Raw genomic sequence first — 27,658 nt, 5'->3', positions numbered from 1 at the left:
GCAGCAGGCTGCACTTCTTGCAGTCAGATGGCTGGAAACAGTTCTGGAAATACTGGGAGTATTTTCAGAAAAAACCTGAACCAACTGTATGTATTTGCAGAGGTTGGCAGAAAATTCTGGGATAGCATTATACAATATGGCAATAGACTTTTGAGATGCTTTGGGAGGGGTCTTATTTTAAAGCAGCTCCTGAGACTGCACTGCTCACTGGAGCAAGCAGTAGCTTGGTAGGAAAGGTTATTTCCCATATGACATAGAAAACATAAGCAGAGGTGAGGATTTAAATAAAACAAACTACTCAGATCTATGATACTTTAAAGAAATCTTGCTGGTAGCATATTCGGTGACATTTAGTAGTCAGGAAAGCTGGAGAGACTGAAGGCCATGATCACAGCCAGGCACACAGTGTGGGCAGACACTATGTAAACTTCCCCAGGCAGTTCTGCCAACACATCTCAGCCCTAACATTCAGTGCTCATAACAATCCCATTTTGGCCCTCTCCTCAGCAACACCGAGGGCCATGTTTTTAAAAGGAGTCTAATTTAATGTACATGAAGTTCCCATCTAGGCAACTGACTCAACGCGTGGCCTGCACAAACCAGGTACAGTGCAGTTATTTCCTGAATACCAGTTGTCACCATTAAATAGAAGCACAATGGGAAATCCAGTTTCAACTTCGCAAAGTCTTCGGATATTCTCAGTTAAAAAGGCTAAAATAAAACCAAAATGTTTCTTTCTACCTGCTAATCTTGTGAGTCTCCCAAGGGATGTGAAAACGAAACTTCCTTTTTGCCAGCATGTGCATTATCACTAGCTTAAGAAATAATCCTGCAATCAAAATAGAATATTTTTTCCTTGTGGTATATGAGTTAAATCACAATCTAACTCTACCACATCTCTGGGAACTGTGCAGTATTAGCAGGAGGGAAATACACTAAACGCAGAAAAGAAAGATGATACAACTCAAAAAACATGAAGGAAACATTAAGTATCATTTTATAAGTAGTTTTCCTGACCGTGCCTTTAATATCTGTGTCATAGTTTATTCATCTATAAAATAATAAAAACAAAGAATCTGAAGAGATTGAAGTAATTTATTATTTGTAGACCTCTTGAAGACACTCCACTGAATAACAACATACGTGCAAACTGGTGTTTTAGCTCTCATTTGGAAAACCTGACATTCAAAGTTATTGTAAAATTTTCCTTCCTTGGCGAAGTGAGAGCCCTTGCACTACGTGAGGCTGAATTTCAGCTGTCAGAGGCTAACATGAACCTTTGCTGCTAGCCCTAAAAGTCATGTAACACATAGGTGCATTGCTGTGACTGGCACTGAAAATAAACCATCACTCTTCATACAATTTCTTTCACCCTCCTACTTTGCAACAAGTACAGAAGCAGTAAGCAAAGACTCGATCACCTACCTCTCCAAAGCTAAAAAGTTTAACACTACATGCCCACATCTCAACTGATTACAATTGATTCCATAATAAATGTTACTGCTCCTTCTCATGAGCTAGCTGAGGTGCTACTGTAGATGTTGCTTAAGGTGCCCGAGTTAAGCAGTTTAACAGGATGTCTTTGCTAGTCCACTCAGGATGCAGGAACTGTCATGTGAGAGCTCAGCAAGCAGACACTGAGGTAAAAAAAACCCCTCTCTTAAGGATAATAATCTCTTTAGCTCCTACGTCAGGAGCTGAAAGGGGACATCTGAACAAGCCCTGTTCTGTAATGCCCTTCCGCCAGGCAACCTCTGCTACTGGCTGGCACGCTAGGTAAGGGGAATTCGATTTCCTACCCATTTGCTCATGGAGAGAACAAGCCCTGCAATACTTGCTCTCCCCTTTATACTACAGCAATTATGTCAGAGGGCTTTGAGGCCATTGCATACACTTACGTCTCTGGGTGACCACATTCGGAGACCCCACAATCTGTGCTTTCCTAATCAGTCAGGTATTGATATTCCAGACTTTGCAATATAAATATGTTTTAAACACAATGGATTCATTTAAGGTTTTTACAGCTTCACTTTTCATTATTTATAAAATGACTGACATACTATCCTCATAGCTCAAGAAGGAAAGAACTAGTAGATGGATATTAGTATTTCAGCATAGCATCTACAAACAACATTAATTATCCTCTATTATCATTAATCTCTCAGTACCTGCTTCTACCAGTTAATTCCTTTGACTTCCCCCAGTCTGCACCTTGTTACTATATAATATTTCATGTTTGTAAGGACAGGAGACTTTGGCTGTTTGAAACTGGCAGCAAGTAATTTACATTTGGGCTTTCTTAAAATGACAGCAAGCATCATTGAGACCAAACGTAAAAGCCAGATTGGAGGAGGTTATAAAAAATTCAAGTGGCAAGCATTTCTCCTTTTCTCTGACAGTTATTATTAAAAGGCCATATGTCATTCTGTAACACACCAAATTTAACCACAAGAGACAGAGGTGGAGTTCCACATTATGAACAGAGCACCTTCCCTCTACAGATGGTCTACTTCCTACAGATGGGACAGAACTACATGGAAGCTCTAACTCAACAGTTTCTCTACCAGCAGCCAAAGACATCACACACCCCCTCACTGTTGGAGGCAATGCCTCAAAGGCAGTACCTCTGGCCAGGACACCCAAAGTTGAGATGGTGCTGTTTTCAAATTGCTGTAAATCCACCCCAGAAGCACACCCAGCTATAGTACTTAGAGCAGGAAATACGCCTCCATAACTAAATCCTAGGATACTTCAAGGAGTCATTCATTACCTGCAACTGAATTTCTATGTATATCTAACCTTAAAATTAGATAAGAAAGGCATAAGAAATGTTCCAATCAATCAATGTTTCAATCATGAAACATTAAATTTTAATAAAATCAAAGATATTTCTAAATAATTGAGAGGGAAAAAAAGAACCTCAAAAAATTTTCATCACAACTTAAGGCTGGCCTTACTTTACACACCTTTGGGTTCAACACTAAGGTTGAAGACCTTTGTTTTAGAAATTTCATTCTCAGAAATCAACAAACAAAGGGCATTAATCATTAGTAAAAATGTACCACAGTCTTAGATGTACTCACTTCCTTTATCCACAGCAATTTAGGTGGCTGCATTTCCACAGACATCACTCCCCCTACATAGCTCAAAACCCTGTGTTGCGTTGCGTTGATGCGCTCAACTTGACTGACTGCACGATGGTCCATCCACATAATAACATTCCTGTAGTTTTGTCCTTGAGGAAAAAAAGAAAGAGCTTATTTTAGATCTGGTTTAACTCCACCTCAGTACTGTAAGTGACTAGACTCTAAACTGCTTCACACTTTCACTTCTACATAGAAAATTCAAATTATACTTGCATTAATAACCCACAGTAGATACCCAAAGATAAAATTCCAGCCCTCTGAGCCAACTTTAAGACATGTTTAGCACTGAGAATGCTGACTGAAACCAATCAGGCTTGTGAGCATCCAAGAACTTTGAAACGCCATGCTCTTGTAGACTATATTTCATTCAAAGAACTCAAACTTCTTGACAAAGTACATATATTTAGTTAAAAATATAAAGAAGCATTTTAGTGACTAAAAATGTGACAAAATCTGAGCAATTATGTTATAAACTGAAATTAACTCAGCTGCTCAGCTAGCTAGCTAGTTAGAGGGATTCTCTTTCCTCTTCTATTGTTATGAGAAGAACTACCCTAATTCCTTTCAGAAATACCGTTTCAGGGGGGTCAATTTGCTGAAATGCTTTTCTTTTGGATGTGGAAGGAAAAAGCATTTGGGAAGTCTGCGTAACACATGAGAACAAGAAGCAAAGAACATTTTATCAAAATTAACCTACAGAGGACCCGTTAGACAGGTGGAACAGTAATTCAGGTGACACCTCAGATTCCCCTCTTGCTAAGTGCACTGCACACTCAACTTCATGACCCAGCCACGCATGCATAATCTTGAAAACATACTCCAAGACAAGGCAGGAGTATGAGGCACACCAATATTTCTAACATGGATTCAAATACAACTTAGAACTGTGAGACTGCCTGAAACCAGACCATTGCATGCCCATGAGAGTGTGATAGTATTCAGTGCGTTCTTGTCTTTTTATTTAACGACACTGTGTAAACTCAAAGTTCTTGGGGATATCAGAGACTAAAAAATGAGAACTCAATTTGACTCAATAGAACAAAATAGCCCTAAACATTATTAGGCATTGAACAGATTGTAAGAGATTCTCAAACTGAAAAATAAAAAATCTCATCTAAATTTAGCGAAGGACATTTTGGGGGCAAAGCTGGTTTTTTTGAGAAGGATAGGAGGAGATGACAAATACATCTGCGAATAGAAAGGGAACATCAACAGAGTTGTGATTATGGCTCTGTAACTACTGATTTAGTACAATCCTAATCTTAAATGGAATTCACTGAAAAAAAAGTGTATCACAGACTTCTTGAGTCTTCTGAATCCTCTACTCAAAAACTAATAAAGAAATTAAAATTTTCAGAAAAAGGTCAGAGACTGTTTCTGAAGTTTAGTACTCTCCTAGACAAAGACACAACACCGGTGTAATAAAACACACAAGCTGAACCTCTTGCCTGCAGCTCCATGACAGAGCAAGCAGTTAGGCTATACTAACACTACATTTTTAGCATTCCTTTAAGCAGTGTGAATGGGGATTTATACACACTAAAAAGGCCGTGATTAGTAAAGTTTGAAGGAGGAGAAAACATGAAGAAAAGAAAAATGAGCACAGGTTTCTCTAAGCAGCAGTCTCTCTAAGACAAGATGAATGAATTTGATCTTAGGATGCCAAACATTTAGCCAAACAGTAAGTAATTCTCATCACAAATTTAATTTTGCAGTAGAATTAAAATAGTAAAACCAGAAAAGATCCTCTTGTAAAAAAGATTTTCTATCATCGGTATCTCCAAGAGTCAGCCCTGTAACTTGGCATTGGGATGAAACTGTAAGTTCACTCACATCAGTGGCAAAACATGCACAGTAACACCAATTTTTGTGCTGAAGTCCTACCTTCACAGTTGACTGCCAAAGGCTGGAACTGTTTATCCACAACAACAAGGGAACATGTAGCGTCAAAACCAACCCCTCGAATCCGGCTGGCATCTACTCCACAGACAACTTTCTGCAAATACACAAAACACACATGAATGCAAACATATCCATATATATGCGTGTATCATGTGAACTAATGAGTACAGAAAATGAGCTACAAGTTAGCAATGCAAGCTTAAACTCCAAAATTTTTGAGATTCAATATTCTTTAACATCTCTATTAATCCGTAATTAACAACTGTAATTAAAAATACAGCAAATTCCCAAAAATTCTTTGGTTTTCAAAACTGAATTCAAAGGTCCGTGAAAAGTTCTTTAATAGCTTTTTAATCTTACTAGCCACAGCCCTGGGTGAAAGCAGGAAGCACAAAAATATCAGAAAATAAAGGTAGCAGAAAACTTGCAATGTTGATTTTCTCTTTTCTGAAAGCTTGTAGTTGAGCTGCATGTGAAACATGGACACAGGATTAGGGCCAAGTGTTTCTAGCAGTTACTTCACTCAGTTCCCACCTGTGGAAGCAATAATCTTCTAGAATTGCTTTGGTAATATTGTGCCACAGCTTTTTGTCTTGCAATAGTGAAGGGTCCCAAAAATAAAGTCGGTTGAAACCTGTAGCACTGATAATACCTGTGCAATGCACACCTTTCCAAAAGCTCTGCTCCCAAGAGTTCGGATACCACACTTTTTGGAAGATTTTCCAAAAAAAATCACCACCCCAAAAGTTCTGAACTTCATGGCTTCCAGCAGCACTGGAAAACAAAACACAACACCCACATGGATTAAGTGCCAAGTGAGGTAGGTTGCAAGACACCTAAAATGTAACGCAGTAATAAATTGCCACTTCTCAGCAACAATAAAAAGATCATTATTTTAATTAGTACTATAACGAAAGACTTTCACTAGACTTGCCACAGTGCCAGTCTCTTGCTGGCTCTGTAAAGCTATAGTTTCAGAGGCTGTGTTTTATTGCTTACATATAAAAGATTGTATTTAAAGAGGTCCAGAGTGAGAAAAAAGCGATTCACAAAGAGAAAAATCAAGTAAGCAGAATAAAAGACTTGTTCTGCTTTAACATCAAGCTGTTCATCCCTGTCACTGCTGTCACTCCCTTCTTTTCCTTCCTTACCCCTCACCTCGTCTCCTTCATCTCAGGGTATTTCTGCAGAGCCAAGCTCATTAATGTTTGAAAAGGCTGATCAATAACAAGAGAATGGGTGAACTGTCCATCTGCAAATTACCAAGCATATCATGAATATTTAAAAAGCCAACCTTAGAACATGGAGCAGGCTGGGGCTTTATTAAGAAGGATGAAATGGCCTATATGTGCACTGCCAAGCAAGGTCACTAATTTACTTTTACCACCAGCACATACAGGCAGATCCTTGGATTAGAGAGTACAATTTTTCCCGTATAGTAAGGTTTATTTCAATCTGGTTTTATACTTGATAAAATCCACAAAAGCATATAAATTATCTTAGTCTTATAATACTGGACAGGCATCTTAACGAGGATCACAGGTGACAGACATTATGTTAGGCACCATCCACAAACCAGATTACAACTTCTTTACAATAAATGCTCCTTTGTGACTCCAGTGCAGCACAATGCACACCTTTAAATATAGGTATTACCAGGTTCTGAGCAATCACGACTCCTCAAAGAAGTGCCTCATGGCTAGAACACGAACTAACAGCAGAAAGGAAGGCCTTTCATTCTATTTTCAGTTGCAGCACAAACTTCTTTCACCCTGGCCCTCAGCTCCTCACCTATGTAACAGACATTGTGAGGCTCCATCAGCCACTTCCTCGAGGCGCCTTTAATGCACAAGGATGGTTACAAGTTATACAGCAATACAGCATCCACAGAACTGAATGTTAAAGGCCAGTGACTGGAAGGTCTTAAACACTCAAAACTTGAAGAGCCACCTGCAGAATCACAGAATCAACCAGGTTGGAAGAGACCTGTGGGATCATCGAGTCCAACCGTTGCCGTGACACCACCACATCAACTAGACCATGGCACTAAGTGCCATGTCCAGTCTTTTCTTAAACACATCCAGAGATGGTGACTCCAACACGTATCTCCTTAATTTTCTTTTTCTCCACATACCTTTGTGACTGAGCAACAAGCAGCCCATATATCATCAGAGGATTGCTCGTAGTGGTCTGGTTGAGGCTCCCAAATTTGGATTGGCTGATCTGCATGTGCCACTACTGTCCCAAACTCATCTACCAAAGCTGCGCGAACACTTGCTGACCCAACATCAATTCCAACGTAGTATTTTACTGGATCCTGCTTCGTACTGTGCATTTTTAATAAAACCTGTTGTGGGAAAAGAAAAAAAGGAGGTTAAAACCAGGTAAAATGACTGATGATGGAAAGCTGTCCTGAACAGGACAGGAAGGAGGAAGTGCTCTGCAGGCACTTTGCTTGATAAATCTTTTTTGCAGCAAGTCTTCACATGGTGTTTTTTAATTAATTTGAGTTTTCAAGTCTTGCACTAATTGTACTTCTTTTTTTCTTCAAATGTTTGTATGTAAGCATGGCACAGAAGCTCCTGAAAAGCAAATTATAAATTTGCTTGCAATATGCACGCTATGATAAAGTTTGTGCACTCATACAAACAAGGAACTGAGCTGCTGTCATACAGTATCGTGCCTACATAAAGGGAAAAAGAGGGAAGGAGACAGGAAGGGAAGGAAAGGGTATGGTTCCAAACTCAGCAGCAATCAGGAGCTGGTGCTTTACACAGAAGGGACATTTCAACCCCGAGATTCCTGGGTTTTCCTGAATTCTGGCAGATGGAGAAGCTGCTGATGCCTGGTAAGTTTGATTCACCTCTGGACAGGACAGCAAGAACCATCACAGATATGTCACTGCCTCAATGCAAATCAATTATACTCCTGAAGTGAAAGGGGTGGTGTGCGTGGCTCCTCTGGACCCTGACCTGAAGAGGAACGAGGAGCCAAGAGCTGCCACCTCCCATAGAGCCAACCAGCTAATGAGTGGCATGTTACTGATGAATGAGACAGTGAGTCAGGCTGAATTTCTGCAGAATCTGAAAACAGTTCCCCCTTCCAAAAAGAGTGGTGTGATGCTGATAATTAAAATAACTAAGTGACTATCTGGTACATATTACCCAATTTTGAGCCCTCCAAAGGAAAAAAAAAAAAACAAACCACCACCTGAAAAACAAACTGGTTAGGTTTTTAAGAGCTCTCCACCATCAATCCACACAGTTTTAAAGATTCAGAACATAATTTGCTGAAAATGTGTTGAGTTATGGGAGCATCCCAGGAAATCTCTGCCTACTCTCTGACTACCTACAAAAACAAAGTGAGGTTAAGTTAATTGATGTAATTATTCTCAATGAGTTACTTATTTCACTATATTATGTTTAACTATTTGACATTTAATACAGTGACAAATGCACTGTACTTAACTTCTCACAGTTTGTCCTTAATTAATAGTTAACATTTACATTTTAATCAAGATGGAAGAATGCTAAGTAAGAGCTGATACAAAGTATTTGAAATGTCAGATGAGTTCCAAGTTTAGTGCTTGTTAAGCCTCTGAAACACACACAAAACTCAGCTGAAACATAGCTTCTGATTTCCAGAAAATGAATAGATCAATTATAACTTGATGAATGCACAGTATTTACAGAGCACCAAAATGGCTCTACTTAAAAACAGCCCATCTCTCCCAAAGAAGTGACCTGGATTACTTCTGTGTATGGAAGATGGGCTGGTTAGAGGGAAGGACATGGGCAAAAGGGGAAAGATTTGGAAAGTACTGCTTTGTAGAACAATACAAATATTCACATTCCAAATTAATCTTTTTTTTTTTAATACCTAGAGTTTAGTGGCAACATATGCCAAAAGCCTGATAGAAAAAGCAGTGGAACAGAAAATGGTGAAAGTCCTCTTTCTACCTTCAGACAATAACAGCTGATCATATAGCCACATAAATTGTACTCAGCTTTAGGGGCAACGTTTTTCACTTGTTTTATTTCTGCAAGACAGAAAACCAAGCCTTTCCCCCCACCCCCCAACACATCTTGAGTACAGGTCAAGATCTATTCTTGGGTGCCAGTTTGAACATTGTGTTGGCACAATGTAAGTGGCTGTTCACATCTATGGTTGGCTTGTTACCACAGCTGTTGATGGCTATTACAAATCTATTATCAGTGAGGGTTAGAGGTATCAGGTGAAACAAAGAAGAAAAAAGAGGGGGAAAAGCTACAGAGCATATTGCGGTATCGACAGAAATGCTAGCTACTCTCTGTCAGCAAGCTGATTCTGCCCAGCAGATTAGGTGCAATACACACTAATCTTCTTAAGCAAGGTCATCTGTTCAAGCAATGAGCCAGGAGTCTAACACCTAGGAATATTGGCAAGAAAGCTCGCTTTATTTTCTTGGCCCTGGCTCTGTGACCTGGTCAGATTAACAAAAGCTAATGCCTCTGCCACAGACAGGACAATTCTCCTGATATCAGTGATTAATACTGCATCTGTCAGCTGGGGATACTTACAGCACTCTGCATCTTCCTCTTAGCCCTTGGCTGTAAAAGCAGTTTTAAGACATTCTTTTCAACAGATGATGTTCACTTTTTAATTTTGCACTCCATCTCCTCACAGCTTAAAAGGCTGGCTGCAGATGCTGCTAGCTACTTGCAAGAAATTTTACTATAAAGAAATTGCATAAGATTGTTCCTGATACTATCATCTCACAAATTTCCCTGGTTTTCCCTATTTCGGCACTGCCTTTAGCTGCTGACTCATAAAAAGAAAAGAATAAACCACAAGCTGCAAAGCAGATTTTTTTTTTTTTAACATAGGCAAATCTTTCTTACTCGCTTTTCACAAAATAACACAAATAACGAAAGGAGTATTTTGCATCCTGCCTCCTTCTCACACACACACAATATTACCCTAAATTTTTATTTCTCTCCCCTGTATGGCAGCCTTGATTTTAGCTCATTAACGTGTTTTTGCTACTTCAAGAACAAGCTTAACAGATGTTAGAGAATTAAGCTCATAGTACCTCCTACTCAGCACTTAAAATTAGGGCTTTGCATTGGATTCTTCCCACAAACATCTGAAACCTGAAACCTAATCAGCCCATGTAATGTTTACTTTCCTTTTTTCCTTACTAAGCAACCAGGATGTGCATGTGTGAGTGACTGTGCAGAAAGCAGAGTTTGTTTATATGCTCAAGAAGTACATAACACTCTATGCATATCCACTTTTTTATTTCTGTATATCCATGGACAACTAGCAAGAAAGAGTTAAGTGACAGAGTCCAAAAAACAAGAACCACAAACCTATTTAAATTCATCTTTCTCTGAGTAAATCTCGCCTAGATTTACAAAGCAATACTTCAACATCTTACGAAAAAATGGCTAAAAGTAAATATTAATCCTTTTTTTCAAGCACAGTAAGCACGAAGTTACTGAGGCTGTTCAAAGTATAGCGTCTCTGCAACAGGAGCTGATCTGCTTGCAAAAACATCATCTGATGCCAAGGGGTTTTCTGGAATACCAGTCGCTTGGTATGCTACCTACTTGTCAACTGGATCCACAAAAAGCACTGTCATCGGTGTCACCAACTCAGAACTCTGCCTAAAGGTATTTCCTGGGAACCTAAGAACTCATCAGGGAGGTTGGTGGAAAATATTTAGCCAAAGTACTTTAATAAGAATTTAAAGAGGAATGCTGTCATTCAGTTTTGTTTACAGAGGTTTCCTTTGGTACAAGAGGAAGCTCCAAATGAGAAATTAAGAAACTCTTTAATGGAATTCAGAGGTAGAAGAAGGTCCCAGCACAAACTTCTTGCTTTGGAATCTGGACACCAACGTTCATTGCTGTGTGCAAAGAAAACTTTGTTTTGGATTTTGTATCTACTGGATTCTTAGCATACAGCTTCTGCAGTCCATACAATGAGGAAAACAGTGAACCAGAAAAACAATTGAAATAGAAAGTCCTAAAGGTCCAGTCAGACAGGTCAATTCCTCAAGCGTAATATTCCTAACAAGCCACCAAAATATTGATGCAGGGATGATGCATGTTTATGGACTTCCCAAGGTGGAAAGCTACCTTCTATACACCTGAAGAATTTAACTCAGGAAGCCTGGCTTCTTGCAGCCAAGAAAAAAAGCCTTCAAAACTTCAATACAGCTTTGCCTGTCATAGCAGAATTAGGGCCTCATATTTACAACTTATTATTTGAATTTGCAAACAGAAAGAGAGGGAGAGAGGAAAAAAAATAATTTTTAAAAGACATGTCCAGCTTGATGGTGTTAGTCCATGACTACAACTGCTAAGACAGGACAAGAAGCCAAAATTCCCTCCAAGCACTAAAACAGCAATGGCCTCTTTCTCTACAAATCACAGCAGGGACAGAATGGCTTCTCAAACAAGCATTTATGATGAAAGGGCTACAGCATATGATAAATATTTATATGGCCCATTAAATAATAGTCTGTATAAATATTATTCAAAATGTGCGTGCTGGAAACCACAGACTTCCCAGTTTATCCTTACACAAATGTGCCAGTTTTCCCACATAGGCAATGAAAGAAAAGGAGGGGTGAAACTGACATTTGCAAAAATATTTCTTTAAAAAAAAAAAATCCTTAACATTGTTTAATTTAAGAGGAATGACTAAGTAACCAGATGAATGTTTCACTACAACCAACTACTAAACTCAAGTCTGTCCCACCTTACTTTGCAGTTATCAAATTCCCAGGACATACCTTTCTGTTAAAGCAGCAGTACAGGAAGGCTGCACACACACATGCACGCAGGCCGAAGCTCGGCAGAAGGGCTTATCAGCAACAAGTACAGATTTTGTGGTATCATGTGCTTAAATACAAGGAATTATGAAGGACTGGCATGTCTGTTTTAAACTTTGATCTTTGGAACGCTGCAGGCTGCCCAGACCCAGAGATCATGGATAAACAGTATGTTTTTAGTAGTGCAGCTGTGCTTTTCTACGGATTATCAAGAAAAAGATTAACAAACTCAAATTAGGCTTCGTAATCTTAGTGTGAAAAGATTTAAATATGTTAAAAAAGCTGCTTTTCAATTCTAGAAAGGAGATAAAAAAGAAAGAAGCATTTTTGACATTATATTGGAAATTCAGCATTTTGTTGGTTTTCTAGGGCTACATTAAACTAACAAAACTGGTGGTGGTAGAGTGGCAAATCTCTTCTTGAAGACAGTGAACTCCCTTTCCTCTTCCAGGATCTTTAATTCCTGTTTGGATGTGAAGAGACAAAGGCAGCACATGCCTGTGTGGGAGAGTGGGAGCAGATGAGGAATTCTAATGCTGCGTTGAAGGGCAGTACTAATATAGAATAATACCCTTAAATGCCCAAGGGGCTATGCTATAACTATCAACAAGCATTTATTTTTCAGCTACCCAACAGCAAACAAAACAAAAACAAGGAACAAAAGCACACCTCATCTCCCCTTCTCCCTTCCCAAAACAGAAACACGTACGTGCAGGAGATCTCTGCCTTAGGAATGTGAGGACTGTGTTAACAGTAACAAAACTGGAATAAATAAAAACCAAGCTGGAGAAAGTGTGGTTCTTCACTAAAAACCAAACACTTCTAGATTATTTCATCCATTCTCTGGTAAATTCTGTGGAGATTTTTCACATCTTAGAACAAGGAAAAGTAGCTGCAAATAGTGAAGAGACCTCATTTTAGTAGTAGAATCAGACCGCAGCTCCCAGTCCCGCAATACCTAGATTGTTCCACCAAAACCTTCCTAATTCCCCTCCCCAACATTTTAACATAGTCTCAATAAATCCCAGTACCGGACTGAAAATACTCTACTACTTTCTAGTATCTCCTTTTCTCTCTATAAATAATTCATTATGTACTAATCTTCTGTTATGTCTCACCGTATCTTTTTCCCCCCCTCTCTCAGTGTCCAAGACAAAGCCATTACTTCATCACTGCCTTCTGCCCTTTAATTCTATCTTTTGTATTTCAAATACTGTCAGGCCAAACTGCTTCCACTTGCTCTGATATAAAGCACGACACATCCCAGTTTATCCTGGTGTAACTGATTAGCGAAGAAATGAAAATGACTAAGCAAATTATTCTAAGAAATGAGACTCAAAATTTATTTATTTTCAGCTTCTACTGCCTACATAGATATCTCACTCATGAACAGCAGAAAGATGTCAGCATGACCAGTGCCAACAAATACCAAGCTCTTAAATGTACGATAGAGTTGTTTTTATAATCTGCTCTAGAAGAGATTTGTACTACAGCAGAAAAAGGATGCTTGCCTTCCAGTTCCTCTCTTGAACTCCCACTGGCAGATACAGCCCATAGTACCGTTGATCAAATAAGAGCAACGGCATTCTGGACCCTGATTAAAGAGAAGAGCACGGCTGTACTGGGTCAGATGAAAGGCCCAGTTAGTACAGTATCCTGCCACAAAGAGCAGAAGCCATAAGCAAAGCATATGCCTGCCCTTTTCACCCAGGGATACTTCCCCAGGACACCTTCTTCCTCCTGCTATCTATAGTAGAAGCACTTCCTGAGCCAGAAATTTTATCTTTAGGATTAGCAGACCTTGAAGGCTTTTTCCTCTCTGAATTTGTCTATGCTCTTTTGGAATCCAGGGAAACTTTTGCAACTGCAAACTACTGTGGTAACGAGTTATAAAGTTCTGTGCAAACAATGCAAGAAAAAGTCCTTTCATTTGTTCTGAGCGTGCCACCTGCTAGTTTTGTTTGATGTGCCCGAGTTCCTGACCTGGAGGAGACATTAAGCAATTGCTCTGTATTTACCTTCTCCATGCAGTCATGATCACATCGCATTCTGAATCGTCCCCCCAGAAGGCTCACTGCAGCTATCTACAGACCATGAGTGATGGGCTGAACTCACAATCTTAACGTGGTCAGGTAAGTCAAAAGGCATTTTTCTGCTCTCTGGCTGTTCATGGACGTGGCAATAATAAGCACCACAATACAGTGCAGTAGAGTAAGTACTAATAAGCAGCAAGGAACAATCCCAAGACCGCTTTGGGCAAGGAGAGGTACTGCTCAGAGATGCTCACAGTAGAAAAAACACATGTTGCTGTCAACTGACGGGAACAGAGACGTCCTGCTATGGAAGGCCAGGGATTTCAAACTTCAGGCAGTTCCCAAAACACTGGCCCTCGAAGTGTGTCTAAACAGAGGAATCCAGGAGCTCCTCCCAACTATATGCTTGGAGAAGACTTAAGGCTATTGCTCACCCTGGTTTTCTTTGGAAGGAAGATCAAGGCACCCACACGGTTGTTGCATGCCCTGATAGGCTCTGCATTGCAACAGGCACGAGACCAACGCCGCAGCATGCCTCGCAAAGCAGCCAGGCTGCCCGGTCAGAGACAGTCTGTGAGAGCAAAAACAGACCAGCTCTCCCACTCTAAGATGTATCAACATGACAGTGGTAAACTGGGCTGCCCCATTTGTTCCCCAGCCTGTAACTACGCTGCACAAAAGAAACAAGTTCAGCGCTCTCTGCTCCACTGCTCGTCCGACACCAGAACAGCAGGAAACAGCTGCAGAGAGGAGCTCTCAGGAAAAGGAAGGCTGAGGAAAGAGCCACAAGAACACACAAAATGAGATGAGAAGACACACGCTCCCAGGGAAACCCAACAGCTCCAATTCCCCCCGGGGCTCTCTTGGCCCTGCTTGGACTGGGCCATCACTTCAAAAGCAGGGTCTGATCCTGCATCCCTTAAAGTCAGTGGGAAAACTCCTAGACATGTTAGTAGTTCAGGATTAAACTCTTGACACTTGTGAACATCACAGGTGCACTCACATGTCTGCAGGATTTTGAACGCTTGCCATCACCTACAATTTGTCAAACAGAGGAAATGTTGATCAGTTTAAGCCAAGACACAATTCTCACGCAGGAAAACCTAAGGAATTAAGAGGGTATATAGCAGCACCCTTTCTTCTCCATCCCCTGCAAACAGCAATCGATACAATTCATGCACACCAAACTGTTCAGATCCATTCCCTCTGCCACTGCAGCTGCATGCGTCCCTAAAGGCTGTGCTAATGATCTGGCAGACAGACATGTCCCAAATGACACTGCAGAATGCTTAAAGCTCTGAAAGAAGACACTATCTTGTTTACACTGACTGTGAGGGGGAAAAAAATGCCATCTGATTATTACATAAATTTTAGCTGTAACAGCTTCATGACTAGTTGAAAGGAGGCAACAGGCTCCAACATGACTGATGGATCCAAGTGGTTGGATCCATCAGCTTATTAATCTAATGCTAAGGACGATCTTTCTTATTCCTATATGTCTATCATCACTTTAACCTACCCCATGCTGGACAGAAAGAACAATCTCTGTTCACTGCCTCTAAAAGGGAGGCAGATTCCTGTACTGTGACTTCTGTATTTTTTCATTCTTTTCTATGCTACAACGAAAATGTAGAAACAAATAATTTAAAGAAACCCAAAACACACACGCATACAAAGAAGCAGCATACAGTAAAGACTCCCTAGCACAATAACGTTAATTTACAAAATAGCTGTTTAAATTATAAAATATAACTTGGGGTAGAATGGAATTCAAGAGGCACAATTACAGTTCATGTAACCATAAGCACACTAGCTTTAAACTGCATTCCTGGAGCAAACCAGCATCAGCACCACAAGCTTCTGTGCAGAGTACATACTCTCACCTGGAATCCTGGGTAAATAAAGCCATTATGCTACTGTGGATACCAAATTAGCCAATATGCTCTGTTAATGCTGATACTCTAAATCACATCTGTAGATTCCAGCACTACATCAAGGTTGAATTTGGCCCTAGCTGTGTGATTACATATCAGCAGATCTGTGTAAAAATAATTTGTTCTGAGTTCACAGTTTTATGAAATACCAAAACATCAAAATCAGCATTCTGGCTAAAATCCATTGCGCTTCCCATCAAGGCTTACACATTTAAGCAACATCTGAACCAACTGTCTATAATTACTCCTGGCAGATACTGGAACACTTAGGCCAGTAGTAGATGCAACAGTGAAATAAATTTTTAAAGACATGCTGTAAACCACTTCTTTCAAGATGCTCAGCCCAGAAGCAAACATGTGTCTATAAGCCGAATCCACAGTTTATTACACAGTATTTGTTCACTCTTGCGTAGTAAAAGTATGAGAAGACTAACAGCCCTAAGTAATCTGTCATTTTTAAATTAAACATTTATTTGGGCTAAAATTCCAAAAACACTAGCCCTGAAGTTCCTGTCACAACTACTTAAGAGGAGGGGAGGCTGCACATTAGCTCAGGTTAAAAGAAACACAAATCCTGCACAAAAATCAGATATCTAGACAGACCGTACATATGTGACATGTCTACATCCCTTTCTTTTTTACAGTTAAAGAAGAATCACATCTGGTCATCTGAATCCAGTGAGTACGCTTACTTCTCCCTACGTACACAGCTGGGGGGGTTTGTCTGTTTGTTTTGTTTTCATCAATGTAAAATCCACCTTCTTAATGATCCTATCAGTCTCATAATTTCAAACTCCCACAAAGACAAGCCTGAAAGGGTATCAGGCCAGCATCTCTCTGTAAGTTCCCTTCAATGACTTTCTCAAAACATCTCGGAAGTCAAGAGCTGGTAACCTTGCTTGCTTCAAACAGCTGAAGGTCACAAATTTTCAAACTTTATTTTATGAATGGTCTGAGTACTTCCCCTTTCACACGTGGAAATGCAGAGGGGAAACTGAAGGCAGCTCAAGACACCAACCAAAAGGTATTAACAAGAGCCAAAAAAACACCCAGTGCTGATCAGAGATTTCCCTTTGAAAATGAATCTCAGAAACACATTTCTACCACGGCCGTGCCACTACTGTTGATTCTGCACATCAGGCTCTTTGATATTCCAGTGGCAGGTACCAGGGGAAAATTTCAACGTGATTCATTAGAAGAGCCCAAGATACAAACCAGGAACACACAGGAGAGCTATTCTGATCTTCTCCTGTAAATCTACTAGTTCTCAGGAAACAGATCAACCTCGAACAGAATCAAAAGAACGCTTAAAGGAAGAATGGCTTATGGAAAGAGAGAAGGCAGACTTACTGAGGAAGTACAAGAAACAAAATGGGTAAGAGCCCTTATTTGGGAAGAAGACGATTTTTTCAAAAGAACCAACAGTTTCAAATGATAACAGCTGTGGGACTGTTAGAAACACAGGGCAGAGTAACAAAAGTGGCTAAGAATACACATAAAAACTTCCCAGCATAGTACTACTTTATTTAGTCTCTCCTGACACTATAAATTTATTTCTGCCCTGATTCTTACAGCTGGGAACAGCTGCACCTACAAGAACCCCATTCCCCCTGATTTCCTCCTTCATCCTCCTGTCCCAGGCACTCTCCCCAGCAAAATGAAAAGCTGTGTGGTTTTTTTTACTGTATGCCAGTACATATTCCTGAAGGAAAGGGGGCCATTAACATTTAAAGACACTTTAAAACTTCAGTTTGTTTTCCTACTATATTTAAGTACATTTAGAAAAAAGTTAATTTCAATAAATTAAGCGAATGGTCTTCCAGGATGAGGGAATACATGAGGATGAAAAATGAGGAGACCACCTTCACTGTAACGTGTCTGTTTATTACTTTCTAAGAACCTCAGAGATGAGAGAGCTCTCTCCTTCCCTGACATTTATTTCTTAAGTGTTCTCCAGAGAAGAGAAACTGATGCTAAATTTATTAAACTAGCTAACAAGTCCCAGGCACCTCAGTAGAGAAAGAATCTGCAAGGTCACCAGTTCCTAACCGGCACAGAGCACGTCACTAGCCAGGAACATGGCCATTACGGGGAGGTCTGGAGCCAAGCACAAGTGAACTCCACCAGGTTATTGGGGTGGGCTCCATGCCAGTCCACAAGGTTTATGAGAACACGGGAGCAACTGCCATGCGAAGGAGACAGTGCTGCAAAGGTGTGAGAAAGCGGAGCTGTAGGAGGGCAGTGAGAGCAAGGGGAGGAAGGAGGCAGCGGCAGAAGCAAGCAGTGAGAGAACCATAGAATCATTTTGGTTGGAAAGGACCGTTAAGATCGTTGAGTGCAACCGTTAACCTAACACTACCAAGTCCACCACTAAACCATGTCCCTAAACACCACATCTACTCAACTTTTAAATCCCTCCAGGAATGGTAACTCAACCACTTCCCTGAGCAGCCTGTTCCAATGTTTGACAACCCTTTCAGTGACGAAATTTTTCCTGATATCCAATCTAAACCTCCCCTGGCACAACTTGAGGCCATTTCCTCTCGTCCTATCACTTGTTACCAGGGTGAAGAGACCGGCATCCTCCTCGCTACAACCTCTCAGCAATACCTGTGCCAGAGATACAAAACTGGAAACTACCAACTTGAGTAAGGGCGAGAAATACTTTAAGGACATCTCCCAGGGATCTGGAGGATTAAGCAAGCATGCAAGTGGTGTACATGTCCCATCTGCCTACATCCTGCCACCTGAGCGCTGCCATTTAAAGCTCGGGGAAAGGCAGCAGGGAAAAATGGTGACTCCTACACCAGCAGCTGCAGGAGGAGGCACTGGGAGGAAGCGATGTGCCTACCCCAGCCCTGCGAAACCTCTAGTGCCTCCCCAGGCGCCGCGCACCCCCCGTGCTGCCTGGAGCCTGTCAGCGCAAAGGGACTGTGAAAAAGGACAGACCCATTCTCATTAAATGTAGGCGTTATATATAGGCTGTGCTGTTGAGAAACATCAGTAAAAGCGAACTACGAGAAGCCAAGCTGGGAGATGAGAATGTAAATCCTATAACGCCCCACCAGCTATGCAAAAACCAGGCTCTGAAACTGATTCGGAGCAATTTAATGGCACGGCCAACGCCCGCCCTGGCCAAGCTGCATGCGGCCTGGGGGCGAAGCGAGGGGGGTCCCTGGGGAAAAAGCCGGGGGGGGGCGTTACACACGGGCACCACGGGGTTTTCTTAATTAAAAAACACCACCGTAAAGGCGATACGGTTTCTCAGGCAGCAGCACCTCACGAAGGGGGAAGGAGTTGCCTGAATGTCACCGCGCTCCGGGGAAGGGGCCGGGCCGGGCCGGCCGCCGCCGGGCCTAGCGGGGCCGCTGCCCGCGCGGGCAGGGCGGGAACGGCGGGCGGCGGCGCGCGCGGGGCTGAGGCGCGCGCTCCCCTCAGGGAGGAGGGAGCCCCTCTGAGGGGGAGCCCGCCCGGCCGCGGCCAGTCGCCGCCGGGTCCTGGCGAGCGGCAGTCACTTACTTGTCCAAACTGAAACACTATATTAGCTGCGCAGGGAGCGGGCTACAGAAACCGCGCTTTTCCTGACAGGGCAATTTCCTGACCGCCGGCCGCTGCCGGGAAGCCCGCCGCGCTCCCCCCCGGCCCGGCCCGGCCGCGCTTGCGCTGCTGTCCCCCGGCGGGGCGGGGAAGGGGAGGCGGGAGCGGCCGAGCCTCCCCCGCTCGCCTTTGAAGGCTGCGCCGGCCGGTGCCGGCATCTGGTTTGCATTTGGGGGCCCGCGTGTGGAGCTCGCCCCGAGCGCTGTGGGAGGGATCTGCTGTGTGTTAGGCAGAGCTGTCAAGCTGCACTGCCCTGCGAGGCCGAGCGTGCGCTGTGCCCTGTCAGGAATTCAACCGATACGAGTATTTTTTTTTTGCCTCGGAAAGGGAATCGTATTTCTCCTTTATTTAAAAGCGAATAAAACAGAAACAAGGAGGGGGTTTGGCTCTTTTTGTTGAAGGGGTTGTTGCTAAATCGTACTTCTCAGCCCCAGCCCTGTTGCCCTACAAGACTGCGGAAATATAGGGGGTTGCAGAAGCGTTTAGCATTTAAGCGGTGCAAGAAGCCACACTGAGAGCCAGGGAAGAATAAACACAGGGAAACAAGCAGAAGGGTATGTCTGGACCAAGGACAGTCTGAAACATCCCCTACGTTGACCCATAAATATATATTTGCTTCTTAAATAAATAAATTAAACAGGACTGCAAGCCATGATTTAGGTTTTCTGCATAGGGTTACTCTATTTGAGAGTTTTACCTGAAAAGTTGGAAAGTACCTGATGTGAGGAATAAACTCTGAGTTTATTTAAGGTTTGCTGAAAATGGAGGGAGGACAGGGCAGTGGGATCCTCTCAAATGCATCCCTTGAAAACAGGGCTGTGCCACCAGTGCCTGCACGCTCCAGCGGTGGGTAGGACCAGACCTCACCACGTCCCTCCACGACCCACGTAGTGAGGAGCGGATGGAAACAGTAACGCTTCCACCATGTCGAAACGCTTCCAAAGGGGCCCCAGGGAGCCATCAGGGATTTTTCCCGTTACCCCCCAAATATTCTACAGCAAGAAATCTTGTAGCAAAAAGCTCTCTTGCAACATTTCCATAGTTTTCTCACTTTGGCCCAGGCAGAAATACTGCAGGAACAACCTTGCTCAGGGAAAGATGAGTGTTGTCTCGTGGTTTAGAGCACAGGGTTCGTGGTCAGGAGCTGTGGGTTCTCATTCCAGCTTTGCCACTGAATCATTTTGAGAGCTTCGCTAGTCACTTTGTATTAGAACCAGTTAGTAATTTTCCGTTGGAATGATTTTCTGATGGAAAACACCACTTCTACAGAACTGAAATCTTTTGGGTGAAAATAGACTTTCCCTTGGGAATACCTTGTGTCTAGGCGGGGGAGGAAAGGACATTAGACCCAAACCAAAGTATTTGGAGTTTTCTTGCATTAGTCCAAATGTTTTGCTTTGATGGATTTTTTAAAAAAATCCCACCCTCCTGACTGTAGTTCCAAGTCAGCTCATTGCATGGTGGGAGCCTGCGCTCTCATGCTCTGCTTCGCTCCCCGGGAGGTCTGTAGTGGGATGCAAATGTCTCTCTTCTGAGACGTGTGCATCCTGATCTGACTCAGACCGGTCCAGGCGTGCGGGCACCTGGCCCATGGGAACAAATCGTAGCGTAAGGCTACCACTCTGAGCAAGGAAGTGCTCCACAGAGAGAAAGGACAGAGTTCAGAGACACAAACAAGCTGTTTCACGTTAGTTCAGTGACCCAAAACAAAGTACTGTGACTGTGGATATACCAAAATGTTTTGCTCAATTGAAAAGCAGTAAAGTGAAGCCCAGAGAAATGGACCTGAGTGTGTTTCTGCTACCTCTGACAATCAAATGCTATCAATCTTTCTGTAAACATGCAGATCTCTGTTTATAGTTCTTGCTCTTCACCCTCCCGACTATCTCTCTACTTCACTGTTTTGTTCCACAATCCTATTCCTCTGTTCATTAAAAACAAATTTCACTATTTCTGTCCTCTGCATATTCATAGACTGCTGACACTTTCTTTTGATGTAAATAATACTTGTTCTCCTCCCACAGTGTATTTGTAGACACCATTTAAATCCCTCCTTAACTTCTGTTTTGCTAAGTTAAAAATTAACCATTTGCCTTTTCTTTCATAAGTCAGTTTTGGATTATCTAATAAGCTTCCTCTGCACTTATTTCAGTCAGAACTCATCTTTTCTGAACATGAGTGATCATAGCCCAACAGAATGCTTAATGTTCAAAATGCTGCCTTGCTGGCGACTTGTACAGTGGCAGTAACAATTCCCTATGCACCCTTTTCGTTACAGACAGGGATCAGTTTTGCCTTTTTTTACACCTATATCACATCTGTACCTCGATTCACCTGGGTCTTTGTGCTCCAATAAATAGCAAAAAAAAAAAGTTATCTGTCTGTAAGTACAGACAAATGTATTAACTTTCTTTTCCTTAATCCATTGTCCCATTTCATTACACTTCGTTAGCACTCACACAGTTTCTTTCCAAGGGGGTGACAAATGAAGATATTTTCAAGACCAGTTCCAAGATCTCCAGCCTCCAAAATCAACGTCCTGAAAATGCTTTATTTTAAATGAAGGAATCAAAGTGTAGATTATCACAGATTCCCAAGACCACATGAGGCCTAATTCATTTCTCCTTTGAAATATTCTGAAAGCTGAGGGTTAAGAGGTGTTATATTAGTGCAGAATAATGATGATTAATTTGTGCTTCATATCAAATGCAGGAAGAGTAGATACGTGCGCAGTGAATCCTCTATAATTCCAAAATCTTTCTATATAAACTTGAAAATATCTTGTAGACATATGTACCTTAAATGGAACACAAGGCTGCTTTTTTCTGTTTAGAGTGTGGCTGTTGTAATTTTGCTTCAGTTATTACTGCTTCAAATAACCTCCCTCTTTTTCCAAGATTCTGAACAGATTCACTTAAAATACACCCTTTTGCCTTTTCATTACAGAGTAACTAATGAAAATTCCATTTTAGATGTCCTCCCTGTGAGACAGGAACGTTCTTTTCTTCATTATTAACAAAAGCCCGTATTTCAAGCTGTAGGGATACAGCTTCAGGTAGCGTAAATCAGCGTTGCTCTGAGATGGCCTGCAGTCCTCTCGACCAGCACTGCAGAACAATTTAGTGGTTTTAGATGACAGCTGGCATCTTTGAAATATTCTCTTTTGCAGAACTAGACTAGATGTGACACTTGCTGGAGAAGAAATCTTGCATAAATCTGTCTAAGACGACTCACTTAATCATATTACTTCACTAGCAGTGGTAACCTTTGAAGGCCAAAGTCCAGACAGGTTGAGAAATGGAACATGAGTACATAAAGGTGACAATTCCATTAACTGCAATCAAAGAGAGAGGTGAATGGTGAGATAAAGACAAATGACTTTATTCTATAAAGAAAAGAAAATATGTGTGTGAAGGGGAAAGAGAGAGAATGAACACAGCCTTGTTGAGGAAATAAAGATCCAGTCCCGTTCCATTGAGATCAACATAAAAACGTCTCTTGGCCTCCGTGGGTGCAAGCTCTGGCCCAGCATCCCAGCCTGCTGCTGAGCTGAGTGCGAACCATCAGTTCAGGAGCACATGTGTACGCAAGGGAGATACCCCAGTAAAAAACTATATGCTGAATGTCTTGCTGAATTGCCCACCATAGCCGAGCTGGGAATGGAAATACTGGGCCTGGCTTTGCAGTCAACAGGACATTTTGCAAAAATAAATCAGGGGAAAAATTGTTGACATTTCTGAATCCAGTGATTCGGGATTCTCAAATCTGCCAGAGAAGATCTTGCAGTCCAGCGAGGTGCACTTCACCCCCAGAGGCTGAACAGAAACAGCTTTTGGGGCTTTCTTTTGGGCCCCAAATGGGCAAGTGTGGGTTCATATTGATAACTGAAACTGCCACCACAGGGGAAAAAAAAAGCTCTTACATGGGTTCAGTGGCAAACTTCAGCACAGATAAAAGAGCGAGAGAGTCAGGACGTATTCTCATCCAGTACCCTTCAGTGAGGCCAAGGCCAGCGTAAGTAACATCGTGAAGACAACTTCACATTGCCTTAGTTTTTTCAGAGGAGGAGGAAGCTTAGAGACTAGCCATGCTGGCTACTGAGCTGCTTTGAACACTGGAAATAAAGCCACAAAGGGATCTAATCTATCTCAAATCTCTCTAAAATTAAGATAAAGAGGAAATGAACACTACAAAATCTATCTACAGATACAATTCTCCTTCTCTTCTGCAATTTTCCCACTTATGTGTGGCGTTTTCAAGAATTTCTATGCAGAAAACCTCATCTAAAACCAATCCATCTGCCAAAACAACACAAGCAGATAAGCAAATTGGTTTACTTTCAGAAGCAGAAATGGATCTTTGAGCATTCAAAAATTCCGCTTACTTAGGTATTGATTAGTATAACAACTGAAGGGAAGCTGGGGTTGTTTAGCCTGGAGAAGAGGAGGCTCAGAGGTGACCTTATTGCAGTCTACAACTACCTGAAGGGAGGTTGTAGTGAAGTGGGAGTCGGCCTCTTGTCCCAGGCAACTAGCAATAGGACAAGAGGACACAGCCTCAAGCTTGGCCAGGGGAGGTTCAGGTTGGACATTACGAAGAATTTCTTCTCAGCAAGGGTCATTAGCCATTGGAAGGGGCTGCCCAGGGAGGTGGTGGAGTCACCATCTCTGGATGTGTTTAAGAAAAGCCTGGACATGGCACTTAGTGCCATGGTCTAGTTGCCATGGTGGTGTCAGGACAACGGTTGGACTCGATGATCCCAGAGGTCTCTTCCAACCTGATTGATTCTGTGATTCTGTGAAGAAAGGATTTATAAAGGATCACGTAACATGTGCTTGCTTAGACAGTTCAAACAGGCACCTGAGGTGGTTTTCAGTCTCATTTTCAAGCAGCAGTGTAACACTGGTATAGGAAACGGGGAATACTCTGGATGAAATGCTTACTGAGTCATTAGACTAGGACTATTCATTCAAACAGGGAAACAGGGAAGTAAAAAACCAGCTGAATACTGTGGAACGAGGAGAAGGGATTTTTGAGTGTACAATAGGAAAAAAAGGAAATTTCCTTTGGGGGACTTTTTCTGGTTTTAGCAGAGATATTAAGTTACTCTTAGATACTAAAGCAGCCAAAAAGGGAAATCCCTGTTCTATACAGCTCTAAATATAGCTAGAAAAATAATTCCTATTTCATCAATTTGTGACCCATTTCCTTAGGTTTTTGGTAGCTCGCCTTTTAATACAAAAGTCAGAAGCCGATACAAACAAGCATACAGTATTTCTGGCTCCACCAAAACTCCAGTGTCTTGCCCAGGGCCTGTTCCTGCCTGCCCTCTTGGCTGGATACCAATATCCTTTATTCTCAGGGGACTCAGCCTTCCAAAAAACCACTTGGCACTTGAGTCAGGGCTGCTCTCTTTTACTGATGTTCATGGCAGGCAGGATGTTTTCGGCCTCTGGTACCCAACAGTCCAGCATTCCAGTCAGCACGGGGATTTTTCTTTCGAAACCGCAGTGCCAATGCTGTAAGAATAAGTGAGTTCTGTGACACCGTGTGATCCTGGTGGGAAAATAGGATGACTTTGTTGCCACACGAAGATAGACAAAAGAAAAACACGCATGACTCTTGCCACCTTATAAACTCTCCGTCTGTGGTGTGAATGCTGAAAAAGTTCTGGCTTAAAGTCATTTTTTCATCAACTGGTTCCCCTCTGGGAAGACTGCCAGATCTCCACAGATTAGGTGAAGAAGACCCGCCCCCCCTGCCCAAATGCTTGGCCAGAAAACGAGCTCACTGCTGCAGTGTAGCAGAGGGGGTGCTCAATAGGCTTTGCACACATTGTTGCTGCACCCATCTGTGTTGCCAGCACGTGAAAATGTTCTGTTTGCTCCCCAGAACAGATGCAGTCTGTGAACACACACTACAGGTACCCCTGCAACTTCCGCATATCCCTTTACACTCCTTAAATATTAGAAATATGACTTCGTCATGAATATTTCTGTTCAAGTAATTCCTGAGATCACTGATGTCAGGGCCAGCTACAGCTGTGCAGACTCTGCCTGGTGGAACAGAAGCTACGTAGGTGAGGGCAGGTGGGTTACAGCTCACAGACAGGAGCAGAGTCCTCACTGATCAGGAGCAGACGTATTGCCCTGCTCTGTCTGGGAGGCAGATTTGCCAGAGACATCTTCCATCATAGCTCCATGGCAAAATCCAGATGTGCAAAATCGTGAAATCACAATCTGTTGAGCTGGAAATGAATTTCACAAGCCAAGCTGTGAAAATCTGTCGAGCTCCTTAAATTTCACAATACCTTACATCTCATGAAAAATAAATAACAGAGGTTAAATATTTTTCTGCAACATCCTTTCAAGACTTTTTCCATGGAATATGACCAGCTTACATGAAGTTGTTTGTTACAGCGGTGATACATCATATAGGGATGCCAAAATCCAGTCAGCGTGGAGAAGGGTTGAAGAAGGCTCAACCACGCTTCAAGCAGCATGTCCTGTTGCCATGACTGGGACTTTCTACAAAAGGCAGATCCTATTTTGCCATTTGAATTCAGAGATTAGTGAACACAGTCATGGGAGGCCAAGAACCATCAGCATCTGTTAATTTTGTAAGTATAATTGTCTGTTCTCCAGGGGTAAGATTGTTAACTGGCATCTGGACTTCCCAGATTATGAACAACATGCAGCCTTTCTCCCTGGCTCGTTGCAAAATGTACAAGTGATGTTCTAAAGCCAGCACTGTAATGTTCTAAAATCTGAAATTCAGCAGGGGCTCATTCAAGTACATAAAAAGAAGTTTGTAGGATCGTTTAGCCACCTGCAAATCATACACAAATAAACCAAACAGCACTAGAAACAGGAATGAAATCACCATATATGTAGCTCGTTCCTATAGCAGTTAGATTTTCATGCTGTGCATACAACCCAAAACAAACTGTCTGCTTATAATTAAAATATGATACTGTTTCCAAAAGTCTTGCCTCTAGGGAGATAATTTTATGCCATGGGGCAGATTCAGCCCTGGTGTAGTATTTCTGATTTTCATGGAATTACACCATTAAAGAATTTGGCCCAACATCTTACCCACTCTGATGCAATTCATCTTTTAAGGGACAGTTATGGGGTTTCCTCCTAACTCAGGCCAAGTTTCTGGAACAAGGAAAGTCTGTAAAAGAAACCGTTGGAGGGATGTTTTAGTCTGGCATTTAGGAACATTCATTCGCATATTAGCAAACGTCACAGGATTTATTTTGTGCGTCTTACACATTAGAATTTCTTCTTTTTTTTCTTTCCTTACAGATACATTGTCAGTAGGTGATCACAGCAAAACAGGAGAAAACCCAAAGAAATGTAATGAAACAATTATAGACAGTCGTGAGTAGAAAGACATTTGTGGATTCAGTTAATTCTGCTTCATCTTTGTTATATAAATCTATTTTCTAAACTTAATGTCTTCCTCAGCTTGTAAGATATGATTAACAGAATGTCTGCACCACTCAGGACTCTGGAGAAAACTGTAAGATGTTAATTCTCCAACATTTTAGATAACTTTGAATATTTTGGGCGTGACTGATCTCACATAGTGCTTTGGATTTATGCTTTGCATGACAGATGGAAATCAGAATATAGTCACTGATACTCTCACTGATGTTGAAAACTTCTGACTTCTGTGCAGAGTCGGAGAAAAAGAGCTGGAACACTCCCCTCCTCCTGGAGCTAACCTGGTCTTTCCTAAAATGATGCAGCTTCATGGGTCATGGCCCAGAAGACAGGAGTCTCCCCAGCTCTTCCTGCCAGTGCTACACGTACCGGGCACCGTGACGGGGGGTGGGTTGCACACAGAGGAAATGTGATGCTGTCAGAGGTCTGGGGGAGATGATTCCCTTCCCTCTGCAGTTGTTTGAGCTGCCCAAACAGTGTGAAGCAGATGCCTAGTTTCTTACTTCAGGCTTCCTGGGAAAATCAACACTGTTTCAAAACCGTACCAGAACCAAAACTATGGAAAGATTAATCAAGCTTGGGTCAAGCGGGAAGAAGGATGCAATAGTTTTGACAGCAGAGAACTGATAAATGATGTACCCAACGTTGAGCTCTTATGAGTCCGAATATTCAGTGCATCACATCAAAAACTCTTTTAGACTATTGACATAATATTAGGAAGAACATGGAAAAAGACTGTGAACATAATAGAACCATCAAAAGTACATTTTAAATT

The 27,658-nt window shown here is 42.0% G+C and overlaps 1 protein-coding gene across 14 annotated transcripts in view; it reads right to left on the bottom strand.

Annotated features, from left to right (window-relative positions):
- The window catches only part of FGGY (FGGY carbohydrate kinase domain containing), a 325,680-nt gene that overhangs the window by 125,853 nt on the left and 172,169 nt on the right, over window positions 1-27,658 (bottom strand). For 10 of the 14 annotated variants that reach the window (XM_068405659.1, XM_068405670.1, XM_068405672.1 and 7 more), the window contains 4 exons: window positions 26,527-26,608; window positions 7,183-7,395; window positions 5,031-5,142; window positions 3,084-3,235 (listed from right to left, as the gene is read on the bottom strand). In XM_068405659.1, the coding sequence (XP_068261760.1) occupies window positions 3,084-3,235; window positions 5,031-5,142; window positions 7,183-7,383 (465 nt within the window). In that variant the 5' untranslated portion in view covers window positions 7,384-7,395; window positions 26,527-26,608. Of the gene's footprint in view, window positions 1-3,083; window positions 3,236-5,030; window positions 5,143-5,715; window positions 5,823-7,182; window positions 7,396-19,354; window positions 19,503-26,526; window positions 26,609-27,658 lie in introns of those variants that run through there. The other 4 variants (XM_068405664.1, XM_068405669.1, XM_068405668.1 and 1 more) reach the window with 4 other exon arrangements.

Source organism: Nyctibius grandis, chromosome 8, assembly GCF_013368605.1.
Source record: "Nyctibius grandis isolate bNycGra1 chromosome 8, bNycGra1.pri, whole genome shotgun sequence".
NCBI lineage: Eukaryota > Metazoa > Chordata > Aves > Nyctibiiformes > Nyctibiidae > Nyctibius > Nyctibius grandis.
Note: the sequence above shows the minus strand (reverse complement) of the source record. Positions and strands in the feature narration are given on the sequence as shown.